Source organism: Capricornis sumatraensis, chromosome 3, assembly GCF_032405125.1.
Source record: "Capricornis sumatraensis isolate serow.1 chromosome 3, serow.2, whole genome shotgun sequence".
In the NCBI taxonomy this organism is placed as follows: domain Eukaryota; kingdom Metazoa; phylum Chordata; class Mammalia; order Artiodactyla; family Bovidae; genus Capricornis; species Capricornis sumatraensis.
Genome location: NC_091071.1, coordinates 12,637,646 through 12,660,420, shown reverse-complemented (window position 1 = coordinate 12,660,420; position 22,775 = coordinate 12,637,646). Strand labels below are relative to the sequence as shown.

Genomic DNA, 22,775 nt, shown 5'->3' with positions numbered 1-22,775 from the left:
TAATTGAATCTCTGTACACTTGAAACTAACATGATACTGTACATAGCTATACTTCAATAAATAAATAAGAGTATGATCTTAAAGATGTAAAAATGTTTATAGGGCAAAAAGCAGCAAAATGCTATTATTAGGGGGCTTCCTAGGTGGCTCAGAGGTAAAGAATCCACCTGCCAACATAGGAGACACAAGAGACACGAGTTCGAACCCTGGGTCAAGAAGATGTCCTGCAGTAGGAAATGGCGACCCATTCCAGCATTGTTGCCTGGAAATTCCTTGGACAGAGGAGCCTGGCAGGCTACAGTCCACGAGGTCACAAAGAGTCAGACACGACTGAGTGCACACATGCACACACTGTTATTTTAATGCTGTAGAATGATAACCATTTTATTTTCTCATTTCCGTCTCTCCCTGTTAGCACAGTGAACATGCTCATTTCACACAACAGAGGCTCTCTTGACTGATGCTGGAAACCACGCTCTCCACCATCACTTCTGTAAAAGAGAATAAAGGCAGACACCCAGGGCACTGTCAGCCAGGCTGGTAGGCACCCCTCTCTCTAACGAGCCTTTCTGCTCCTTCCCTCACCCATGACTTGTATACCTGCCAACGTTTGTTGGTTTTTTCCTCAAACCTCTTCATGCCAGCTGTGCTTGTTACTGTAATTATGTAATTCTATTAAATTACATAAATTGATGACAGTATGAGCGGGACAAGAAAGGGGGTGATTGTTTCCTTGAAAACCAAGTTGAATGCTTCAGAAAAACTCAACAGCTAGAAAAGAAGGCAGACAACTAGCTGTGGGCAAGACAACCACAAAAGATTTGGAAAAGTTTCTAAAATATGGAAGGTTTCTTGTGATTTATCTATTGAATATGTAATAGTTTGCATCGACTAAACCCAAACTCATAGTCAAGCACAGAGAACTGCGTTCAATATGCTGGGGTAAACCATAATGGAACAGAATATAAAAAACAATGTATATATGTGTATAACTGTGTCACTTTGCTGTACAGCAGAAATCAACATGGCGCCATAAATCCTAGGAAGAAAAGTTATGACAAACCTAGACAGCATATTAAAAAGCAGAGACATCACTATGCAGAGAAAGGTCCCTACAGTCAAAGCTATAGTTTTTCCAGTAGTCATGTACAGATGTGAGAGCTGAACCATAAAGAAGGCTGAGGGTCCTTCTTCATGAAGAATTAATGCTTTTGAACTGTGGTAATGGAGAAGACTCTTGAGAGTCCTGTGGACAGCAAGAAGATCAAACCAGACAGTCCTAAAGGAAATCAACCTTGAATGTTCATTGGAAGGTCTGATGCTGAAGCTCCAATACTTTGGCCACCTGATGCAAAGAGCTGACTAATTGGGAAAGACCCTGATGCTGGGAAAGACTGAAGGCAGGAGAAGGGGATGACAGAAGATGAGATGGTTGGATGGCATCATCGACTCAATGGACATGAGTTTGAGCAAGTTCCAGGAGATGGTAAAGGACAGGGAAGACTTGCACGCAGTCCATAGGGTTGCAAAGAGTCGGACATGACTTAGCGACTGAACAATAGCAACAACAACCTGTTTATAAACCCAGAAGATCAATACTACCATATACGGATTTAGGAAATGGTAGAGGAAAAGCTTCCCTCATAGCTCAGTTGGTAAAGAATTGGCCTGCAATGCAGGAGACCCGGGTTCAATTCCTGGGTTGGGAAGATCCCCTGGAGAAGGAAATGGCAATCCCACTCCAGTATTCTTGCCTGGAGAATTTCATGGACAGAGGAGCCTGGTGGGCTACAGTCCATGGGGTTGCAAGAGTCGGACACAACTTAGCCACGAAACAAAGAGAGGAAAAGTAGGCTTTACATGAAAAGTTAAAAAATTGTTTTCTGAGCAAATAGAATGAAATATACGCACCCAGATTCAGCTTATCAAACAAAAGACACCCCAGTTGGCATAAGATGAAGGCTCGGTGCTGGCAGAACAGAAGGTGCCATAAGCCCCAAAAGGAGTGCCAACTGCCTGAGCAACCAAAACACAAGCCATAGCAATGCCCATATCAAGAAGATAGGTTCTTATGTTAAATGTTCTTTTAATTAGGAAAAAAAAAAAGAAATCAGTTTTGAAGGTGCCTTTTGAAATCTTGAAATTAACAGGCAAGTGCTGGTAATGAAGTTAATCAAGTGTTAGAAAGCAAATCACCATCACAGCCATCATCATCATCTACTAGGAGCCAGGAACATAAGTGACACCCTGTGTGCATAAACTCATCTATTCCTCCCAACAGGCTTCCCTGATGGCTCAGTGGGTAAAGAGTCCACCTGCCAATGCTGGAGACGCGTGTTTGATCCTTGGGTCAGGAAGATCCCCTGGAGGAGGAAAATGGCAACCCATTCCAGTATTCTTGCTTGAAAAATCCCATGGACAAAGGCGCTAGGAGGGCTATAGTCCAAAGGGTTGCGAAGAGTCGGACATGACCGAACAACTAAGCACAGCATAGCACACAATCCTCCCAACAGCCCTATAAAATGAATTTTTTTTTCCTTTGCAGATGCAGACATTGAAACAAGCAGTGATAGCTACCCTCCAAGAAGTAGTTCACAGGTACGAAGGCTTTAAAGTTTCTGGCACCAGGAAAGGACTAGAAAGTACTTCAAAGTGCAGAAGTCAACCATCCCTGTGGCTCCCAGCTGCACTTCAGAATCACCCACCGAGCTTCTGAAAAATCAGGATTTCCAAGTCCCACTCCACATCTGCCAAATGTGAACCTCCAGGCAAAGCGTTCTGAGAACTGGTATGTTTTTCCTAAAGTTCCCCAAGTCAACAGGAAGCTGCGACAGGCACGGGAGCCACTGACCTATGGCATTCTAGCCTGTAGTCAGGGTTTCTCCAGTGGCTCAGATAGTAAAGAATCCACCTGCAATGCAGGAGACCCAGGTTCGATCCCTGGGTCAGAAAGATCCCCTGGAGGAGGACATGGCAACCCCTTCTGCTGTAGCCATGTGTTCCGGGAAACAAACTCACTCAGAAGGACAATGCAGGTAGTGGAGTGCAGTTTATTACACCAGCAGGCCCAAGGCGGAGTCTCCTCTTGGCCAAGGACCCCGACCAGTTTTTGTAAAACCTTATATACCGTAAGTGTACCTGCTCAAACCCACCTCCCCAAATTCCTTGAAACTAGTCTGGACAAGGTAAAAGAGAGATACGATCAAAGTTAGCCCATGATTCATGTGTCATAAGCCGAGATAGTTAAACAGTGGACATTTATCAATAGGCCTGTGGTCATACCCCGATAAGCATAATGGGATTTATGACTTTGTTCCGTTACAGAGATAATTAGCATATTCTTTTAGGCAATGGAGAGTCTAGGTACAAGTCCTGAGGCTCCTTCATCTGGCGGGGTCTGATTTTCCAGTTTGTATGTCGTTTCCACAGATAGAGGGCACATAGCTCAAAGTCCACAGTCCAGCCCAAGATGGAGTCTTGCTTTCAAGATGGAGCCTGTTCTGTTTCCTCCTTCACTTCCAGTATTCTTGCTAGGAGAATGCCATGGACAGAAGAGCCTGTTGGGCTACAGCCCTTCCATAGAGTCACAAAGAGTTGGACACAACTGAGCAACTAATACTTTCACTTTCAGTCTATAGTCAGTGTTGACATCATAGATATCGTGTGTATTCGAGTTAAGACTGAAATAAAAAATGTTCTCACTCTGGGAAAAGTGGGATATTGAGTTGTTTCTTCTGTTATAATTCAGACAAGCTGCTATATTCCACTCTACTTAACTAGAATAAAAGAAGTTTGCAGTGTTACTGAAAGTTCTGCAGAATAAGGTATTCTATAGGTTTGCAGTATGTATCCTTTGCAGAAACACCAAATTCTCCCGGCTCCCCAAAAAGTAGGAAATCATCTGTCTCCTACAGAAACAGGCTCTGTCAAGTGTGTTCTTGTTTCTGCTGCTGCTGCTGCTGCTGCTGCTAAGTCACTTCAGTCGTGTCCAACTCTGTGCGACCCCATAGACGGCAGCCCATCAGGCTCCACTGTCCCTGGGATTCTCCAGGCAAGAACACTGGAGTGGGTTGCCATTTCCTTCTCCAATGCATGAAAGTGAAAAGTGAAAGTGAAGTCGCTCAGTCGTATCTGACTCTTAGCGACCCCATGGACTGCAGCCCACCAGGCTCCTCCGTCCATGGGATTTTCCAGGCAAGAGTACTGGAGTGGGGTGCCGTTGCCTTCTCTGCTTGTTTCTGCTAAAAGACCTGAAATAGCGCAATATTGGAAACTCTGGTGCGAGGGTCCATGAGAGAAGACATGATGTTCTGTGTTAAATAAGTGATACCCACGTGGGCAGGAGCCACCAGGGCTGGGCTCCTTTCCTCTCCCACCTAAATACAGTGGTTCAGGCTAAAGGAGAAACTTGGTTAAAGGATGCCTTAGCTTCTTGGCCAACCTAACCCCATCTGCAATAGTCAGGCTGCTATCGGCAGTCTATCAGTGGTATGTAAACCTAAGACTTAGCAAAAATATTCATTATCTACTTTTATGTTCATTTAAGTCTTCAGCATGGTGCTGGGTACTTTTAGCAAGGGCACAATAAATGTTAGCTATTGTTACGTTTATTACTATTAACACTGTTATCATCATCAAACCCTTTATTTCTTATGGTGAGGAGGAAAAAAAAAAAAAACACTTGATTAAACACAAGGAGAGTGACCCAGTGTTCCAGTTATTTATTGCTATGTAACAAACCACCTCAAAAGCTAGTGGCTTCAAACAACCACTATATTTATTTTGCTCATGAATCTGCAATTCAGGCAGGGCGTAGAGAGGGAAAGGCTCATGGCTGTTCCACGACACCCTCCGGGGAGGCTGGAAGGCAGTGGGGGTAGGAGGTCCTGGGGCTACTAAGGCTTGTTCGCTTATGTGTCTGGCTCGTTCACTGGGAAGACAGAACCAACTGAGAGCTGGAACAGGTAAGACTTCTTGGACCACCCTCTCCATCTCTCAGTCTGTATCTCTCTCCATGTGTCTCTCCAGCATGGTGGCTTCAGTGCAGCCTAGTTTTTAGGCTTCAAAGATGCCTCAAGGCTTCAAAGATGCACGTCCTCAGAGAGAGCATCAGGTCGGAAGGCTGTCACCCTTCATGATCCCACCTCAGAAGTCATGCAACATCACCTCCATTCAACTCCACTCACTAGAAGGAAGTCACTCAGGTCAACCCATAATAATCAACGGGAGAGGAAATCAACTCCACCTTTGCCGGGAATGGTGTCAAAGAATTTGCACATACGTTTTAAAACCACCACACCTAGGAAAATCACTTCTTTCTTTAGATTGATCTCTGTATTGCTGCCAAAAGGTGCAAATCTAACCAATCCTGACTAGCCACTGTTTACATGAAAAGACACTGCAATTCATGGACTACCTTTCTGATCCACAAAATTATACAACTTGAACAGACTTTAAATCTTCTCTAGAGTTCAGCAGGGAGAAAGTGGAGTCTTGGAAGAACTAAATATTTGTTTCAAAAAGCAGGAAATGGTTCTGTTAACACTGCTATGGTATTAATAAAACTGTTTATCAACATTCTCCTAAATACAGGCACTCCTCAAGGTATTTGACAAGTACCATCTTGCACAGGCTTTATCACACTTCTAAACACAGTGGCTGTCTTCTAGATGGGCAAACTGGGGCTCAGTTTATGTAAGTTGCCCTAAATCCAAGCTTTGGCTTAGCTCTGTTAAGTAGCCATAAGAAAGTTTGAGATTTCATCCACCTAACTGGAAAGCCCGTACTCAGTCCACTGTATGCCAACCCTCCCAGAGGTCATATGGTTAGGGAAGTAGCTGGTGGGGTCAGCTGATGGGGTCAGAGTTGCATCTCTGTCTCTTGCCTGGAACTCAATGCTATTGAACTTTCTCCACTGAGGATTAGGCTTTCAAGAGATCCATCCATGAGAGGTAACCGTGAACTTACTAATGGAATGCACACCATTACACTAGATCCTTTCTGGTGTAAAGAGGAAGGATGAATCTGGACCCCCAGGACCCATGGGAAGCTGGCACACCCACGGAGCAGGGATGCTGAGGGGACCACAAGCTTTCCCTGGCTGCAGTTGTGCCAAGCTGAGATCTGAGTAAGGAGGATGAGGATGAAGAAATGAAGACGGTCCACTCCTTCCTAAGCGTCTGTGCATACAAGCCACCGAAGAGTAATAAATGAAACGCGTTTAATCCAAACCACCCCTTAGTAACTACTGTTTAGCTTTTGTTTTCTCCCCAGACAGTTTTATGCAAGCAAACACGGCCCGAGGGTTCTTAAACCTTCCCCAGTGTTCACCTTCAGCTAATGAAGGAAAAGGAAAAGACTCTTGAAACTATATTTCATGAGATTCGTGTATTTTTCATATTAGTTTCAGACCCTTTCTTCAAATCTCCTGGAACCAGTTCAGAATTGCAGGAAGATGGGTAGGCAGGAAAAAAAATTGAAGTGGATTTCCGAACAACTTGGCAAATTAGCAAAGTTTTTAACATCATTAAAGAGCTCTTAAATATTCTTCCCCAAACTCCATTTTTATCTTGTGAATGCATTTCAGTAATTGCTCTAAAGGAAATTGTGGATCTTTGGCACAAACATAAATGTTTGCATGATTTAAAATTCAGTGGCAGCAAAGATCATGATTTTTTTTAATTGCTAATTCTTAAACTAACCTTTTCAGTTTGTCTCATCTTGAAGAATGCCAGTGCCTATCAGCTGAAGCCGTAATAAAGACAATGCATATATTATTTAGTTGTTTATAATTGCAAACAACTTATCCGTATTTCAATACTTAGCCCTCAGCTCCAACATGGAGCATAAGTAGGAGATGATTATAATCATTCCATCATTCTGTAAATAGAACACTGGGACACTGAAAAACAAGACTGCTTTCTTAAAGCCAGGAGCAGAGAAAGAGAAGCAGGTCTGCAGCCAGGTGGCTTTTAATTCAACCACCTTATCCCAGCCCACTGATTGCTCAGTATCTGCTGGTCATGTTCATCAAGGATGGAGACAGACTGTCCTGTGACTCAGGGAGACTAGTGTTCCAGACCTGCCTAATTGAATTAGCCAGGATGATTAACACTAGCTGTCACAACAGATAAGCTCCAAGATCTCAATGGCTTAACACAAACATCCAATGCACAGAGATATCAAGAGAGGGCTGGGAAAGACAGGATGCTACCGTTTCACACAGTCATTCAGGGATTGAGGATCCTTCCATCCTTTCTGCCATCAAGATGTAGACTCCAAGGCCACTACAGGAAGGTAAAGAGGGAAGGCATGGAGGACCCCATGGCATATTTTGTGGGCCTAGTTTGACAGTGGCAAACATCACTTCCTCTTACCTTCCAATGCCCAGAACTCATTCACATCCCCTCCCTCCCCCACATAACTGCTGGGAGCCTGAAGATAAGCTCTGTGCCCAAGAGGAAAACACAGTCTCTCAGTGATGCAGCATTGACAATGCCACCCCAACCAAAGACCAAGGTAGTTCTAGGTTACCTAATATCCACCTCCCTAATCCAGACCCTGATCTGGTATAAATGGTTCCATGAGAAAGACAGTCTCCACCCTTCTAGGAATTCCAGATTAAAGTTCCACACTGTACATGCCAACCCAATCTGTGACCTAGGTCAGGATGATGAACAGGAATGACCTGGGAGTGCTGGGCCAAAGGGAATACCTTCAGGACGTGAAGGAACCACCTCCGTCAATTGCATTGGCTACACCTCAACACAGAGCTCTGAAGCACCATATACACACCTCAAGGGCCTGAGCCCTCAATGGGATAGGGTGGTTCCTATTCAAAGCTTAGTATCCGTTAAAAAATGACCATCAGAAGATGATATTGCATCTTGCCCAACTAAAGCCACCATGATACCAATAAGATGGAGATTCAGTGGGCGGGAGGGCACAGGGCAGAAGCCAGGAACAAAGCTTGCCCCAGGCCTGCTGAGAGTTGCCCAAATGAAGAAGAAATTAACAATGTGCACTTGTCAGCAATCTCGTTGTGCTAATTTCCTTGCAAATATAAGCAAAGCCTTTTAATTAACTTAATATCAATTTCACTTTTCTCACATTTTGTTCTAATTATGGCCTGGATTTAATGCTCACACAGCATAATTCAAAGCTCTAGAATTAACAGCTTTACAACTTTATACACACCAGTAGCTGCTAAAAATAAGGGAAGCCAGGGTCCCTGCTGCCTTCCTGAAATGCATCCCCATGCCTCCCTCGGCAATTCCTGGACCAGCCACCAATGCTACTTGGGACCAAGTCCCACACCTGGAAGTCAGAAAGTGCCAACTTCACCAACGAAAACAGATAAAAGCAGCTGGTGGTTGTCTCTGGACAAATGCTTTCTGAGTTTCAGCTTCCTCAACTGTCAAATGGGTATAATAATGTGCACAGGTTTGATGTGGACTTAAGCAACACGCAACACTGGATATGTATCAGGTGTGCACGTGCTCAGTCACGAGCACTCTTTGTGACCCTAAAGACTGTAGCCTGCCAGGCTCCTCCGTCCATGGGCTTTTTCCAGCAAGAATACCGGAGTGGGTTACCATTTCCTCCTGCAGGGGGTCTTCCCAACCCTGGAATAGAACCTGCGTCTCCTGCATTGGCAGGCGGACTCTTTACTACTGAGCCACCAGGGAATCCCTAGGATATGTATTAGATGTCCAACGAAAACACTGCATATGGTACGGGTATGTTTACAAAGATCATAGATTATATTTCATCAAATCTAACATGCCTTCAGTCGTCAGCGACACCATTTTTATGTACCCAGAAAAAAGTCCAGCCAATTAAACTGTGACACACTACTGATCATAAAGTGAATCTCAATTTCAGAAATGTAAAAGTGTGCATCTCAGCACTGACAAAATGTGGTTGTACATGGTAGTTTCAATCTATGAGATGTCTTCAGATCAAATCCAAGTTAACCGGAATGCCCAAGGACTTAATATTTTAGTTTATTGAATTTCTAGACAGCATAGAGTCTTACTTTATTTTACTATTTGCTGAAAAGATATTGGGAGTGTAGAGATGGCAGATACCACAGTTTCACAATGCAAACACCATTCCTTCTCTCCTTCTCTTTTGCCTCCACCATACTTACTTTCTCTGAAAAGCAACTATTCTCTTGAAGTAAGGTTGGCCATGTGGTCATTCTCTGGACCACATGAGCTTAGCAGGAAGACTTCTGGAAAAGATTTTCTTCCCTGATTAAACAATAGGAGATGTGACCAGTGGCACAGTACGCCCTACCTTATACAAAAATGCAATGACTGGAACTACTGCAGCCATCTTGTAACCATGAAGAAATGACCGAGAAAATATAATGAATTAAGACATTATAATGTCATCACGATGACTTCACAGTTCCAGACCAGTGCTGGTTACCACTACTTCTGGAATTGTTAAGTGAAAACAAGTTACTTGCTGATGAATTAATTTCTAATGACATAGAGAAGGCTTTTAAAATATACAGTGGAATACTATTCAGCCATAAAAATAATGAAACTTTCCCATTTGCAACAACATAGATGAACCAGCAGGGTATTAGGCTTAGTGAAATAAGTCAGAAAGAGAAAGACAAATACTGTATAATATCACTTATATGTGGAATCTAAAATATAAAACAAACTAGTGAATATAACAAAAAAGAAAGAGACTCACAGACATAGAGAACAAATGAGTGGTTACCAGTGAGGACACGGAATGGGGGAGGGGGAAGATAGGGGTAGGAGATTAAGAAATACAAACTATTGTATAAAATAAATAAGTTACAAGTATATATTGCACAACACAGGGCATATACCCAACGTTTTATAATAACTAAAACTGAAGTATGACCCTTACAAACTGTGAATCACTATGTTGTACATCTGTAACTTATATTATACATCAACTGTAACTCAATAAAAAAATAAAAATATAAAATGTTAATGAATAAAACCGATTCCCTTGCAAACTGTCGCCATGTAAATGATTCATTCTAATGCAAGGCAGAGATAAACAACAGCTAAAGGTAGACCCACACAGAGTACCACAAGAGCCCAGAAGAAGGGACAACTAATTCTGACAAGGTGGCAGGGAAGGTTTCAAGGAATAAAGGACATCTGAATTGGTTCTTAGAGGATGCGTGAGATTTTAATAGGATGGGGTAGGAGGAGGGGAGTATTATTCAAAATCTGAAAGTCAAAAGACCCTAAAGTCACGTAGCTCTTTGTTAAAAAGTGTTTATTTTCTTTATTTGGCTGTGCCAGTTCTTAGTTACAGCATGCAGGATCTCTAGTTGGAGCATGCAAACTTTCAGTTCCCTGACCAGGGATGGAACCCGGACCCCCGGCATCGGGAGTGGGGATTCTTAGTCACTGGACCACCAGGGTAGTCCCCTAAAGTCATGCCGCTCTTATTGACACTTTGGTCCCTAGAAATACAGAGAAGTAGATCCCCAGTCTCCTGTTATTCACACTCTTTCCGGCAGCAAAGTACAGTGCCTAACAAGCCACGGGTAGCCATGAGACAGCCCTCAGTAAACAGTAATCACACGATTAGCCATTGTGTCGGAGGCAGGGCTGGAAGGAGGCTCTTCTGGAACCCTGCTCCCTGTTAACTGTCAGCAAGCTCCTGTGCTGGCGTCTGGCTGTGACCGCCTGTAATTACGGCGGCAGTTTATTACTCATGCATGGCAAGGCTGAGGCTCTGCAGTTAGCCATGACAGGGACATTATTAAAAGGGAAAACTTCTCTATCAGTGGCTAAGCCAATTGTCATCCACATGTCAAGCAGTCTAAAGACCTGCGAGGTGTCATCACAAAAGCGGAGGAAGGTCTTTCAACCAAGTGAGTCCTGCATTTTTTTCAAGTGCTACCCAGAATTCAGAAATGCCTTCCCAGCTGATGGGGTGCTCCTATTCCCCCGTCAAGGGCCACCCTGTGGGGAGCTGGCATCCCCAGTTGACTTTCTGAGTTCCATCATTTGCTCCCCTCGGCACAGGAAGCAGATCTTCTCCTGTGACAGGGCACTCCAGCTGAATCCATGAAATGCAGGAGGACCCAGATGCCCGGTGGTGGCCTCGGAAGGCAGATCTGTAGGGACTGTGGCTACAACAGCCACTGCTGGGCTAGCGCCTCCAGGCAGGGGGCTGCTGCCGCAGCAGCTGGAACAGACAGGCTTCTGGGTCACCCAAGAGCAGCAGCAGGGGAGGGGCGGGAGGAGACGGGCTTGGAGCAGAGAACGCTGCCCATCCATCGCCACCGCAGAATCCCTCCAGTCCACTCCTGCTTCCTCTGTGACTCAGAAACAAATGGGGAACAGAAAGGAAGACCTACCAGCAGGTGCTGGGCAAGCTCAGGGCCAACCTAAGACTGCAGAGGGCATGGTGAGGGCACCAACGCCTGCCTGCGTGGGCCTTTCCTTGGGAATCAGCCAATCCGGGACTAGGGACCGCGAGACGGATGAAGTAGAGGGCACAGAGGCGAGGATCCTGGAGGAGCTGGGAGGAGAATTCCCGTCCAGGCCAATGTGAAAGGCTGGAACCAAAGGAAAGGCTGAAACCGGGGCGTGGCTGAAGGACTGAGTACCCCTCCGTGGACTTGTGGAGTTGGGGAGCTCCCCACAGGGTGGGGAGCACGCAGCTCAGAGTGCCAAGGGCTGATTCTGATTTTCCAAAGGGCCAACTCAGGATGTGGCCAAGGAGAGGGGTCAGAGGGGAAGGGCACCTGGAATCACTGAGGCTCAGAGGGCTCATTGAGTCCTGAACCAGAGTCACGGCTGGGCCGGCAACACCAGAACTTTCTACCTATTGTTGGATTCTAACTCACTTTCCCACCTATTTGAGTGCACATTAAATCCCAACACATCGATCCCCTTACGTCATCACTGCAGTGACCACTTCATCCAATAGGTCCCCACATCTACAGAATTACCTCTAACTCGGCCAGAGGCTGAAGCCTGGCAGGGTTGAGCCTCCATTCGGTCCTCTAAACAAGCTCCACGTGGCCAATGAAGGTCACACGGCCTTCCTTTTGTCCCCTCACTCATCTCTGCCTCTACTCATTCCCCATGTCAATCGCCCTGCCTGACCACCTTCTATGACAGGCCCCCAAGCGGTCTCACTACCTGGGTCCTCTGGTCTATGTGTTAAAACTTTGAAGTCCTCACCTTCAAGTTCAACACTGCTTGGTCAAGCACCTACTGAGGGCCAGGTCAGGTCTCACCACCGCCATGCTCATTCTACCTCCAAAACTTCATGTACACCTGGTGAAACTACAAACCCACCCTTCCAACTGGACCACAGATGTCTAGGTGGGCGTGCCATCTGCATCTCTGCATGCATGCAGCTAATCCACACCCCGCAGTGAGGAAGTACTCACAAATAGATGGAAATGACCAACATTTGCGCGATGGGATTTGATATATACAGGCGACCATTTCTTCTCCCAGGCCTCAAAAGCGATTATCCAAAGGCACCACTACTATAACTTAAGTGGAAGATGGAGAAGAAGAAAACAGAAGGAAGAGAGAAACAGAATTCAGCCTCGGACAAAACCATGAAAAAGTGAAGAATCCTAGGTTGATTCAAAGAGTTTAAGCAACCTAAGAGCAAAACAGACCTTTCCTGCCCTATCTTGAGATTTACACCTCAGGTAACAAGGACCAGCACAACTGTTCATGCATCCGTTCCAGATATATCTGCTGAGCACCTATTATGGGCCAGGGGACTTCTCAGCATCAGACATATGATGAGGAACAAGCAAGCAAAGGCTCCTTTCCTCAAAGAGTGAGCATTCATTCAAAAAGACACATGTACCCCGATGTTCACTGCAACACTATTTACAGTAGCCAGAACATCGAAGCAACCTAGATGTCCATCACCAGGTAAATGGATGAAGAAGTTGTGGTACATATGTACAGTGGAATATTAGTCATTAAAAGGAATGAAGCTGAGTCAGTTGAACTGAAGTGGGTGAACCTAGAGCCTGTCATACAGAGTGAGGTCAGTCAGAACGAGGAAAACAAATACCGCATATTAACACATGTGGCACTGATGAGCCTATTTGCAGGGCAGAAACTGAGATGCACGTGTGGAGAACAGACTTGTGCGCACAGTGGGTGGAGGAGGGGGAACGAATCGACAGTAGCATTGCCATATATACACTCTTGTGTGTCAAACAGATAGCTGGTGGGAAGCTGCTGTTCAGCACAGGGAGCTCAGCTGTGACCACCTATTACAGAAGGGTGGGACGGGGCCAAGGTGGGGGAGGAAGGCTCGGGAGTGGGGACTGTATGTATACTTATGGCTGATTCACGTTGTAGGGCTTCCCAGGTGTTCCAGTGCTAAAGAATCTGTTTGCCAATGCAGGAGACACAAGAGACATGGGCTCAACCCCCGAGACAGGAAGATCCCCTAGAGGAGGAAATGGCAACCCACTCCAATATTCTTGCCTGAAAAATTCCACGGACAGAGGAGCCTGGCAGGCTTCAGTCTGTGGGGTCACAAAGAGTCAGACATGAGTGAGCACACACATGCATGGACACTGATGTACAGCAGAAACCAACACAACACTGGTCAAGCAATTATCCTCCAATTAAAAAAAAAATAAGCCTTCTCCCAGCTGCCACACATTGGGCACTGTGGCTCATGGCACGGATTCATCGTGAATCCCTGCTCAACCTGACTCACAGCAGCCCCATTTCACAGCTGAGAAATGGTGGTGATGCTGTCACCATCTACTTTACACACGATAGTGTATACGTGTCAATGCTACTCTCGATTCAGTCCCCTTCTCCTTCACCCGCTGTGCCCACAAGTCTGTGCCCACAAGTCTGCCCAAGGTAGGTCACACAGTTAATAAGTGACAGAACCAGTCATCAAAGCCAGACTGTCTGCCGCCCAAGAGAACACCCTTTCTCCCAATATTATATTCTCAAAGACTCAGAGGTGTCTGACCTTAGGTGTTTCTCCATTAGATGTGGGCTCCACTGTGCCCACGCCCCACCTCTCCATTGTCACTCTTGGCTCTAATTGCCGAGCCTTTTCCCTGTCCACAAAGGACACTCCAGATTTGGCCACGGCACAGGTCAGGGCATCAGAGTTCTTCCTCGACAATGACGCTGGTGGCCTCTCCTCAGTTATTCTGGGCCGGGCAGGCGGCAGCTGCCCCTGCTGGCAGGGTGCCCGGCACACACACTGGCCAACACAGATGTGCCTGTATCCCAAGGCTGTCCAAGAACCAGGCCTCCCATCTCTCTGGAAGCCACCAGATGTCATCAGTCCGTTGGAGGTAAAAGAAGTGAGCCTCCCTCCAGCGCCTAGCCCCTGGCTCTGCTGATCAGCCTCCACACACCCGGGTCCCTGCTGGCCACTGAGCCCTGATGAAAGCCTGTTGTTGTTTGGGATTTCCCAAGCAAGAATACGAAGTAGGTTATCATTTCCTTCCCCAGGGGATCTTTCCTACCCAGGGATTGAACCCACATCTCCTGCACTGCAGGCAGATTCTTTGCCACTGAGCCACCTGGGATAAATACTTTCACTATTCAAGGATCCTGACTTAGGGATCGAACCTGCATCTCCTGCACTGGCGGGTGGACTCTACCACTGAGCCACCTGGAAGCCCCGATGAAAGCCTACATGCAGCTCCTATGACTCACACTGCCCTGGTACCCTTCTGAGGCTCACCTGCAAGGAGTGATTTTAATGCGAACACGTGCCCTCAGCACTCTCCCCCTTACCTCCTTCCCATTGGGAATGCTAGTACCCTCCAGCTCAACCATCTATATGAGCCCACATATATTCCAGGAAAGAAGAACCAGCTCAGGGTCAGCTCTGGCATCCAGGAAGAGATGCTTTCAGTATACGATCCCTCTCCTTCCAATGCCACCTCAAAGGCCCAGAGAACACACCTCTGCCCTGTCCTTCTGCGCCACTCACTTTCTCCGCCTCGTGGGCCTGGCTGACAGGGCAGGCTGGGCGGGCTGCAGGTGGCTTGTTTGGGAACGTGTCAGTTTCCTGCAGCTCCAACTCCAGCTTCATCTGTGTGTGGCTTGGGGGCAGGACCAGGCTGCGTAATTTTGACTTCTCTCCATGCCCGCAAAGGTTTTCAATTTCTTCAAGCAACCCTGCTTCTATTCAATATCCTTCTGAAGTCTAAATTTGGAACCTAACCTCAATCGATTGCATTTCCTCTTACGACAGCAGGGCCCTAGGCTTACCGGATGGAGTAGTCACATGTGCCCTTGTGAGTCCCTGCACCAGGGCGTGGATGAGGGACGAGGTCACCAGCCAGAGCTCGGGGCTTGCATGCAGTACATGACCGCCCACCACCTTCATCCTGACCTATCGGGGGATGCTGAACCTGGGAAAAGGACCATGATATTCTGGAATCTTGACTCTGCCCCTCACTGTCTGTGTCATCATGGCCAAGTCACACAGCATTCTCTAAGTCTCACCTTTCTCAGCTCTAAAATGACAGAAAGCAAATAACGTCCTCAGCTGGTGACAGACAGCCAAAAGCGCTGTACAGAGTTACATGGGAATTCTATCAGGAACTCTGTCCCTTCGTCCATTTTCCTAACGTCAGTACAAAACCACCATTAAAAAAAAATTAACTCAATATTATTTTCTTCTGCATAATGGTTTTGGATTTTCTAAAATTTCCATGATAAAATATGAATTAATTCTACTCTAGAGAGAAAAGGAACATAAAACCAGCATGTTATAAAACCACACATTCACAAAAAGCACACTGAACCGTGCTGGTCTTTAACCTGGCTAACTGCTTCACTTCCAGGCTCCTCTGAAGGTTCTAGCGCCCTTTAGTCAGGGTCTGGTGAAGGACGAGGGGTGGCCTCAAGATGGTGCAGGCAAGATGACTACCTCACACTCACTTTCCCCAGCTAAGTCTCTCCAACTCCTTCCTCCAACCACATCCACCCCACAAAATCCAGTCTTTACAGAGTCAAGGTTATGTCCTCTATGGTTACCATTTAGCTCCTAAAACTAGCTTCCATCCAACTAATCAACCAGTAAACCTTTTTGCCCACATGACATACAGGGTGTTATGAGAGATGCCAAAGGATGGGCACGGTATTAAATAGTTCAAAATATGGTTGAAGTCCTCAAAACGCCTGTAGCCCAGTTCTGAACTCAAAAGGTAAAGCCACCGAGGCACTAGAGTGCAATGGGTGCAATGGACATGGGCAAGAAAGCTTCAAGCAACCTGGCGCAGGAAGAGCTCAGATGGTGGGACTTGGCACAACCTTCCGCCCCCAGGCAGTGACCTTGAGTCAAGCTTTAAACGACACATGAATGTAGGAAGCAGGTGAGGAGAGCAAACCAGGACAACCAGCACTTCTCAAAGAATGGACCTGAAACACGGAAGATGAAGCCCTAAGGCAAATGCAGGGCTATTTCAGCAAGTGGATCGGCCTGGCTGGAGGAGGCAGAAGCACTGGGCCAGGGTGGGAACGTGGGCTGACAGTGGTCGGCCTTGACTATCAGCCTCCAGGCTGGATCACAGTTCCTCAGGAAACACACAACTCCTGGACGGTCTTGGGCCCTTTGCAAGCAGTGCTTTCCATGCAGACAGCCAGAGTCCCGAAAAGGAGGGTGAGAGAACAGAGGCTGGGGCTTGGGTTAAAGGGCACTACAGCAGCAGTAAGGGGGCAGCAGCGGGTGCCCAATGGTAAAGATGGAAGGGCAGATGTCAGAGCGGGGCTGCAGGGGAGAGGACAAAACCATCTCAGTGTGCTTTCCCTCCATTTCAGCTTTTCCACATCCCCTTTAAAGTGTCCTTCTCAGCCTGCATTAAGAAAAACAAAACAACCACAGCGTGCAACCACTTTCTCCAAAGAAGACATACGGATGGCTAACAAACACATGAAAAGGTGCTCAGCATCACTCATTATCAGAACAATGCAAATTAAGACCACAATGAGGTACCATTTCACACCAGTCAGAATGGCTGCGATCCAAAAGTCTACAAGCAATAAATGCTGGAGAGGGTGTGGAGAAAAGGGAACCCTCTGACACTGTTGGTGGGGATGCAAACTAGTACAGCCACTATGGAGAACAGTGTGGAGATTCCTTTAAAAACTGCAAATAGAACTGCCTTATGACCCAGCAATCCCACTGCTGGGCATACACACCGAGGAAACCAGAATTGAAAGAGACACGTGTACCCCAATGTTCATCGCAGCACTGTTTATAATAGCCAGGATATGGAAGCAACCTAGATATTTATCAGCAGACGAATGGATAAGAAAACTGTGGTACATATACACAATGGAGTATTACTCGGCCATTAAAAAGAATACATTTGAATCAGTTCTAATGAGGTGGATGAAACTGGAGCCGATTATACAGAGTGAAGTAAGCCAGAAAGAAAAACACCAATACAGTATACTTACACATATATATGGAATTTAGAAAGATGGTAATGATAACCCTGTATGCGAGACAGCAAAAGAGACACAGATGTATAGAGCAGACTTTTGGACTCAGAGGGAGAGGGAGAGGGTGGGATGATTTGGGAGAATGGCATTGAAACATGTATACTATCATGTAAGAAGCGAATCGCTAGTCTAGTTCGATACAGGATACGGGATGCTTGGGGCTGGTGCACTGGGATGACCCAGAGAGATGATATGGGGAGGGAGGTGGGAGGGGGGTTCAGGGTTGGGAACTCATGTACACCTGTGGCGGATTCATGTCAATGTATGGCAAAACCAATACAGTAAAGTAAAAAAATTAAAAATTGAAAAAAAGAGAAAAAAGACAGGCACTACGAGTTTTAGCAGAGAGGCCCGTTATGAGGAAGTCTGGATCACCAATGGCGCCCCCAGCCCAGAGGGGCCCTTGCAGGACACCCAAGAAACTGTTTCCGGGGTGAGAGGACACTACAGATGGCTGTGCTGTGTCTCCTGCTTGAACTTCATCAGAGTGCCCAGGAAAGATCTGAGAAACCTGAACATCATTAAAACACCAGCTCCCACTTGGTACCCAAGGGGCTGGGCCCCTCCTGTACGCCCAATGCTTGGCTCTCTTAAGCCCTCCATTAATTCCCAAACAATAAGGAGCACCAAGGTCTAGGTCTCCTTATCCTCCTTCAGTAGCAAGGAGTGGAGACGCCGCAGCACAAGTAGACACAGGAATCCAAGTCCCATCTCCGCACCCTCCCGCCGCAGCAGGAGACCTCAGCAGGCCAAAGAATCAACAGGTGGGACCCGCTGTACCCAAAACATGCACAGGCAGAGGATGGAGCACTGTGAGTGGGGTGGAGAGGGGGAAGGTCACTGCAAATTACACTTGTCAGCCAGAAAGACAACATCTATCTAATTGCAGCTTGAATTCCTGGCTTGTTCAGGAAAAGCTCAAAACCCAGTCTTCCTGCCTGCTTCCCCTCAGAGGCTGCAAGTCAAGAAAACTCTTCTTTCTAACCCAGGCAACCAGTCCGTGGTGGTGGTCATCCCCACGCCTGATGGGGAAATTGCTTACAGGGCAGAAGAGCACACAGGGAAAGAGGCCAGGACCCCAGTCCATCTGAAGCAAACTCTCAGCTTTCCGAAAGTCCTCACTCTGATTCCCACCAACAGGGAAGTGGGTTTTCCTCTTCGCTCTGCCTGGCATAGGCAGCAGAGGGCTCTGGGTCATGGTTCAGGCCACAGGCTTGTCCAAGATACAGTCTCAGGGCCCCCTACCCCAAAGCTACTGAATCAGAGACTCTGTGGGTGGGGCCTAGAAATCTACATCTTAAAAGGCCCTCCATGTGACTCTCAGTTCAGTTTAGTTCAGTCGATCAGTCATGTCCGACTCCTTGTGACCCCATGGACAGCAGCATGCCAGGCTTCCCTGTCCATCACCAACTCCTGGAGCTTACTCAAACTCATCTCCATAGAGTCGGTGACGCCATCCAACCATCTCATCCTCTCTTGTCCCCTTCTCCTCCTGCCTTCAATCTTTCCCAGCATCAGGGTCTTTTCCAATGAGTCAGTTCTTCACATTAGGTGGCCAAAGTATTGGAGTTTTGTGACTCTGAGGCACACCTAAGATTGGGACTTCCCTGGCAGTCCAGTGGTTAAGACTTCACCTTCCAAAATGCAACGGGTGCAGGTTTGATCCCTGTTCGGGGAGCTAAGCGCCCGTATACCTTGCAGCCAAAAAACCAAAATATAAAACAGAAGGAGTATTGTAACAAATTCTTTATTGTTTGGACCATTAAAAATGGTCCACATTAAAAAAAGAAAAAGATTAAGACAAGCCAGTGAAGCAGCTGAGAACCTCAATTCTGGAACCAGACTATCCCAGTTCTGTCAGAACTTCAATTCCCTGTTCTGACACCCCCTACTTGGGTGATTATGAGCAAGTCACTTAAAGAGGAGTGTTAGTTGCTCAGTTGTATCCAACTCTTTGCAGCTCCATGGACTGTAGCCCACCAGGCTACATGAGATTCTCCAGGCCAGAATACTGCAGTGGGTAGCCATTTCCTTCTCCAGGGGATCTTCCCAACCCAGGGATCAAACCCCGGTCTCCTGCATTGCAGGCAGATTCCTTATGGTCTGAGCCACCAGGGAATACTCCTTAGTGTTGCTGGAAAGACCAAACGAGCCCCGGTGTGTCAGCGGCTCTTAGTGAATACCACTTAGCATTTTATTATTCCTATTTGGGGCACTGATGGGGTGCATATCATATTCTGTTACCTAACTGAAATGACTTGTGTCCTTGGGTATAGCCTGACACTTAAGGGAGCCAGATGTCTTGTGCGCTCTTTTGGGGCCTATGGATCAGTCTATGGCCCGGATCTGTGTAAAGTAATAAGGCCCATCCCATAAGCATCCAGTTCCTCCAGAAATGAATTGCGGGCTTTTGTTTCATTTTGTGCCTTGGTTCTTGGACACACAGGAGAAGAGCTCCCACCAGACCCCCGCAGACAACACCTACAGCTGGTCCACACCTACAGCCAGGCCCTGCTGTCTGCTGGAGGTCAGTGGGATTGCAGCATCCCACTGCAGGCACAAGTTCAAGGATTCCCCTGGATACTTGTTGAGTGATATCAAGAAGCTCAAGGGGTCCTTTCAGAGGATGCTTTCAAATCTGACCCCATCCCACCTGGAAGGACCCAGAAGGGATCATTGGAAAGTGGGAAGAAGATATCCTTCTCCCTGCCTGCCACCGGGCTGGTCTCTAGCTCCAACTGCAGGGAGGACAGTGGTTGAGCCAAGCCAGGTCTTACTAACGTCATCAAAGTAAAGACTCCTTATAATTAGGAGGAGACATTCAATGGAAGCTGTCATAAACACAGGCTCTCTGGTCAACCAGACATGGGGTTCTGACTCCAGACTCTGCCACTTACCAGCAGCAAGACCTCAGGCAACTTACCTCAGGTTAACTAACTTCTCCAAACCTTCTTGTCTTATTTCTGATATGGGAAATGGAAAGAACCACGCTGGACTGATGTGAACACTCAGTGAGATAATGCACTTGTAACCTCTTGGCACTGTGTCTGGCACACAGTAAGAACTTCACAGATAATTACGATCACTATCTTTATGACTATCAGTAGCTCTGGAACTGGAGCTGCTGGGGTGCCTCTAGTGGTAAAGAACCGGCCTGACAATGCAGGAGATATAAGAGACACAGGTTCAATTCCTCCGTTGGGAAGATCCTCAGGAGGAGGCCATGGCAACCCACTCCAGTATTCTGGCCTGGATAATCCCACACACAGAGGAGCCTAGTGGGTTACAGTCCATGGGGTTGCAAAGAGTTGGACAGGACTGAAGCGAGTTAGCACACACAGCTCTGGAATTACCATAAGAACATGAGTTAGAAGCTCAGGAAAGGAGACAGCAGCCTTGAATCTGCCTTGGATACCAGTCATGTGGACCCTGGAGAGCTGCCCATACTCCAGTGAGTAATATTCTGACCTTGGGGGCAACAAATGTCCAATGATCCATCAGCTCCTGGACCAGATGTGACCAGGGGGTGTTAAAAGACTCCCTCTCCTCCTGAAGCAGTGAGAACATTTCAGCTGGGACAGATCCCGATAACTATCACTGATTGGATGGCACACCTCTCTTTGCTACGTTCCTTAAAAACCTGCTTCCCCTACCCACCGCGAACTTTAACAGTTGCCCTCGGGCAGCTCTGGAGGAGGGGGCGGAGATTCGGAAGTTTTTAATAGCAGCTTCACCCAGGCAGCGCCGGGAAGGGAGGAGTCCTCGTTACTAGCTGAACAGGCTGCCTCCTAGAGAGATAACATTCCGTCAGCGCACTACCGAAGCGCGTTAGCTCCAGACCTAAGGCCTCGACTTTTGCAGACGTTTAAGCCCGCCAATGGCCCCTCCCTGTCCGACGCCACCAAAGGCTAAGCTGTAAGAGCTATTTCCTCCCTTAAGTCGCCTGCGCCTCCAGTCCCATTCGGCCGCGCGTCTAGTTTCCGCACTTGGGGCCAACTGGCCAGGTAATGATGCCTGCACGCGGAGACCTGGAGCCAGCTGTGCTGACGTGTTTCCACGATAAAAGCAAACTTACAGCTGGAGCACAGAAAAGAAGCCGGGGATTCTTTCCAGCAGCCCCGGCCTCCTGGCCGAGACGGGGCAGGAAGAGTAACAGGGAGCGCGCGGGAGCCAGGAGGTCTGCCTCCCGCCCCGCGCGCAGGGCCCCCGGGGGTGGACCGGATGCCCACGCTGAACCCCGTGGGCATCCGCGCGCGTCCTTACCGTTTAGTTGCCGGTAGACAATGTCCTCGAGCAGCGAGAGGCGCTTCAGGACCGCATCCTGGATGGGGCTGGAGCTGTGCGCGCTAAGGTTAGCGGCCTCGGCCCGCGGCCGAATCTCATGGAAGGAGTCTCCGCTGCGCACCGAGATGGGCCGGCACTTGGCCAAGAAGAGCACGAAGCCGGCCACCGCGATCAAGTTCAACACCAACAGCACTTTGACTCTTCTCAGTGAAGCCATCAAACACGCCCAGCCGGCCCTCGCCCCGGACCCGCGCCCCTTCGGGCTTTGGCGAGGCGCGGGGCAGCCGGGGGCCGTGCTTGCGAGCCAAGCGCTCCGGACGGCTGGCGAGGATACCAGCCGCTCCCGGCCCCACCGCGCGGAGGCTCGGGCAGCCGAGACGGTTAGGAGGTCCGGGCGGTCGCGGGGAGAGCGAGATGGCTCACGTGAAAGCCCTCGGTCTGCAGAAGTGCTCCCCAAGATGCCTACTCGGTCCTCGGCGCGCAGCCCCTACCAGTCGCCTCGGCTTCTCGGCGAGGGGCCGGGTGTCTCTCCTCTGCACCAGCAAGTGGTTCGCCGCTGGACCTCCGGCCGCCGGGAGCCGGGCTGAGGACGCAGGGGCCGGCAGGCGGGGCTGCCCCGGCGCCGCGGCGGGAGCGGCGCGCAGGTGTCGGGCTCAGGGTTCGTCGCCCGCCCGCGGAGGAGCGCACCGCGCCTCCGGCCGCACAGCCACTACCCTAGTCCGCAGGCAGCCGTCGCGGAGCGCCGGCCGCGGTCTTCAGCGGAGGACCGACTCCCCGGGGCGGGCGCCTTTGTTACGCTCACCGACCCGTTCCATCACGCCGGGCTGAGGAATAGCCCGTGGCCAGCGCCCGCATCCTCGCGGCTCCGCAGTCACGCTCAAGTCTCAATTACTCTTAAAGTGGGGGCAGCACTAGGGGGCGGGCGAAGGGGCAGAGCGCGACGTCCTCTCCGCCCCCTCGCGCCCAGGGACACCGCACCCCGCCGCCAAACTCACCAGC

At 48.3% G+C, this 22,775-nt stretch overlaps 1 protein-coding gene across 1 annotated transcript in view; it reads right to left on the bottom strand.

Moving 5' to 3' along the window:
* Positions 1 to 21,993, bottom strand: part of GALNT17 (polypeptide N-acetylgalactosaminyltransferase 17) — a 424,119-nt gene extending 402,126 nt beyond the window's left edge. The window contains exon 1 of the mRNA XM_068968830.1: positions 21,756 to 21,993. Within this exon, the coding sequence (XP_068824931.1) occupies positions 21,756 to 21,993 (238 nt within the window). The remainder of the gene's footprint in view (positions 1 to 21,755) is intronic.
* Between the last annotated feature and the right edge of the window lie 782 nt (positions 21,994 to 22,775).